At 32.8% G+C, this 3037-nt stretch overlaps 1 protein-coding gene across 1 annotated transcript; it reads right to left on the bottom strand.

The window, feature by feature from the left end:
• LOC126708489 (uncharacterized) lies at positions 1-2815 on the bottom strand. The gene is made up of 4 exons (XM_050408281.1): positions 2747-2815; positions 2436-2600; positions 582-767; positions 1-162 (listed from the first exon to the last, which is right to left on the bottom strand). Exons 1-4 carry the CDS (start codon positions 2813-2815, stop codon positions 1-3), a joined length of 582 nt encoding a protein of 193 aa, XP_050264238.1.
• Positions 2816-3037: the final 222 nt, after the last annotated feature.

Below are 3037 nucleotides of genomic sequence, written 5' to 3'. Positions count from 1 at the left end.
TTAGCATCCCAACATTTTTAAGCGTGGCCAATTTGGAGATATTCCCTTCTTCTGGCTTTTGCATGCTTTCTCATCCTTAGTGTTAGTGGGCCTACTGTTCCCAATATGCTGCTTAGGAAGACTTGCATGCTTCAAATTTTTTGGCACTCTATGAGGTTTTCCCTGCACCAATAACAAGTAATTGTTCGAGTTGCGATTAAAATGCCATTCATTAACTTCAATTGTGTAGGTTATAGAACTTGCAAAACTAAGGAGTAGATAAGGCTTCTTTTTCTCTTTCTTTATTCTTCTTTCTTATTTTTTTAACAGTAAATGAGGAATTTGAATTAAATTCTTCTCTCGTAAAAATTAATAAATAAAAAAAAGATTATTAAGTTATAAGACTCTAAACCTAAATAATTTCGGTATGAACTAAAATGCGGCAAAAAGCTGTGAAAGTAACACGTACATGTATACAAACACAAGCAGTTTATGTCTCAAGAGACTATGAGTTTCTAAATTTGTCTCTTCGCAGTTCATATAAATTGATCACAATCAGCAGTTAATGTATATGATACGTGAAGAAAAATCAATATTTTTACCTGAATTTCATGCCGATAGAAACCGACTTTGGATATGAGTCTGTCTCCATGAATGTGATTGTTGAAAGTTGGGAGTGAGTTAGATGGTTCCCCCTTGCACCCTTGGCTAGAAGTGTAGCCAGGTGTTAGTGTTGATGCGAGTGATGAAGAGCTTGATATATTGCTAGATTGTTTCTCTAAGCATAGCTGAAGTGGAACAGATTAGTTATCAATATAACCACCACTCTAATTGCTTAATGAAAACTGAATGCAGCCCAAAAAAAAAAAATATATATATATATATATATATATATGCTATTACAAATCGTTGTTATATGGGATTTAAGTGATAACCTAGAATGGCTAGAGGTAATGACATCTTTTCTAGTGTTTTGTATCTGCATTAATTCAAACCTCGAATTTTTACCTAACTAAAGTTTATATAACTATGGATGTATACCATAGTTTACAAACATGAGTTGACTATTAATGTTTGGCATATCCTTTAAAATTTCTTATCGTCGTAACAATTTGTCTTTTTTGGTGAGTGCGAAAATTAATTTTGATATACTATAAGGCTTGTAAGGTTAATTATGAGCACATTTTTAGGATAAACTAAGGAGGGGCGTAACCAGGATTTTTAACTTGGGGTCCGAGTTATAGTATTTATACAATAATCATAATTCATAAACATATTGAATACAAAGTTATCAACTCTAATATATCCATAAATTATTATAGACATACATAATATCCAGAATATATATATATATATATATATATATATTGCATTACGATAATCTTTCATAGAATAAAATTAATCTATTATCATCAAATTATGAATTCTCAATGATGCTACAGGCATCTTAAATTCAGCCACCATCATCAAATCATTAAAGAAGAACATTTTGCATTTAAAAAAAAAAAACATTTGTTGCTACAAGTGTCCTAAATTTTAAATTACTGATATCTTTAATATGACTCAAGAATTAACCTAAAAAGAACCTTAATTTTTTTTCTCAATTACATAGATGTTACTCACATTAAAGTAAAACAAATTCCACTATTATTTTAAGCAACATCCACTTTATCATTCATATTATTTATTTTTAAAATATTTTAATGAATTATCCCCCAACACAAACCCACATCCTCACACACTTCCAAGTTCACTACTCTACTATAGCAGCAATGAGATGGAAAAAATAAAGGGATAGATTTGTTTTTACTAGCTGTGAGGGTTTTTAGTTTTGTGTGACTGTGTTGAGATGAGTTTTGTTTTGTTAATATTAACTAAACAATGAGGCTGGCAGCAATACTGAGGAGAAAAAGGCAAAAGGCATGTAGCTTGAAAATGAGAATGAAAAGGAAAATGTAAAAACTTTGTTTTGAAATGGGCTAACATTTATTCTATTTGTAGAGAGTAGTTCATTGTCCACTAGATTAATTACGTCTTTAGATAATTGGGGAGCTCAATTATTATTTTATTTGAGGAGGAGTTTTATCTATTAGACAAAGTTTAAGTTTTCTGAATAAATGAGGGGGGGGGGGGGGGGGGGTTATAATTTTTGAGGGGGCCTATATATTTTTGCTATATATGCTGTTAAGAGAATTTAAAATTTTGGGTGGGGTGGGGGGGGGGGGGGGGGGTGTGTGGGGTGGGGATGCGTGGCCCCCAAAGGAGCAACATAGCTCCGCCAATGTTAATAGTCTATTAACTCGTCACAAGACGATCAAAGTTGTGCCGTAGATTTATTCATAACTAAAATGTTATGCCGTATATTCTCATTCTTCAAAACCAAATCTCAACGCAAAATGTGTAAGTATACATTGTGAATATCTACTCTCGAGTGAAATAGATGAAAGCAAATTTACCTGAAAAAGCCTATGTTCAAGAGCTGCCACCCTATCCAACAGTGACCCTTTAGAGTCAGCCTCCTTCACTGCCAAATCCACTGGTACGCATTGTCTCTCGAGTCCAAGGGCCAAACTATTTCTATCCCATGTTTGTAAGTTTTGTTTTCTTTCTAAATATTTCATCTGTCACATATATACCCCAAAAGTTATATGTTAAAGAATGACAAAGAAAAAAGGACTAGAATTCTCATATAAAGAGGTATATTATATGATATTATTCTATAAAATTAAGAAAAATTAAGGGGAAAAAAGAGAGAAGAGAAACTCACAAGGAAATCCAAACGATCCAACCTAGAAGCAAGAGGCATGGAGAAGTAAGATTGTCTTCCACCTTCCATTTGCTGAGAAAGTCAGATATTTAGAGCTTTTCACTCTTAAACAGTTTCATGTGGACTACTATGATTCTGTGAATTGTGTACACCTCACAAGTCATTAGTGGTTTGTTACATTGCGTGGCAAACAACCCAACATTGTAGTCCTAACAAAATAAAGAGTAATATTAGGCGCACAACATCAACGTTTATCCCAAATCTAATAAAAATAAAAACCCAACTGTATCA

Source organism: Quercus robur, chromosome 12 (genome assembly GCF_932294415.1).
Source record: "Quercus robur chromosome 12, dhQueRobu3.1, whole genome shotgun sequence".
NCBI classification, from domain to species: domain Eukaryota; kingdom Viridiplantae; phylum Streptophyta; class Magnoliopsida; order Fagales; family Fagaceae; genus Quercus; species Quercus robur.
Note: the sequence above shows the minus strand (reverse complement) of the source record. Positions and strands in the feature narration are given on the sequence as shown.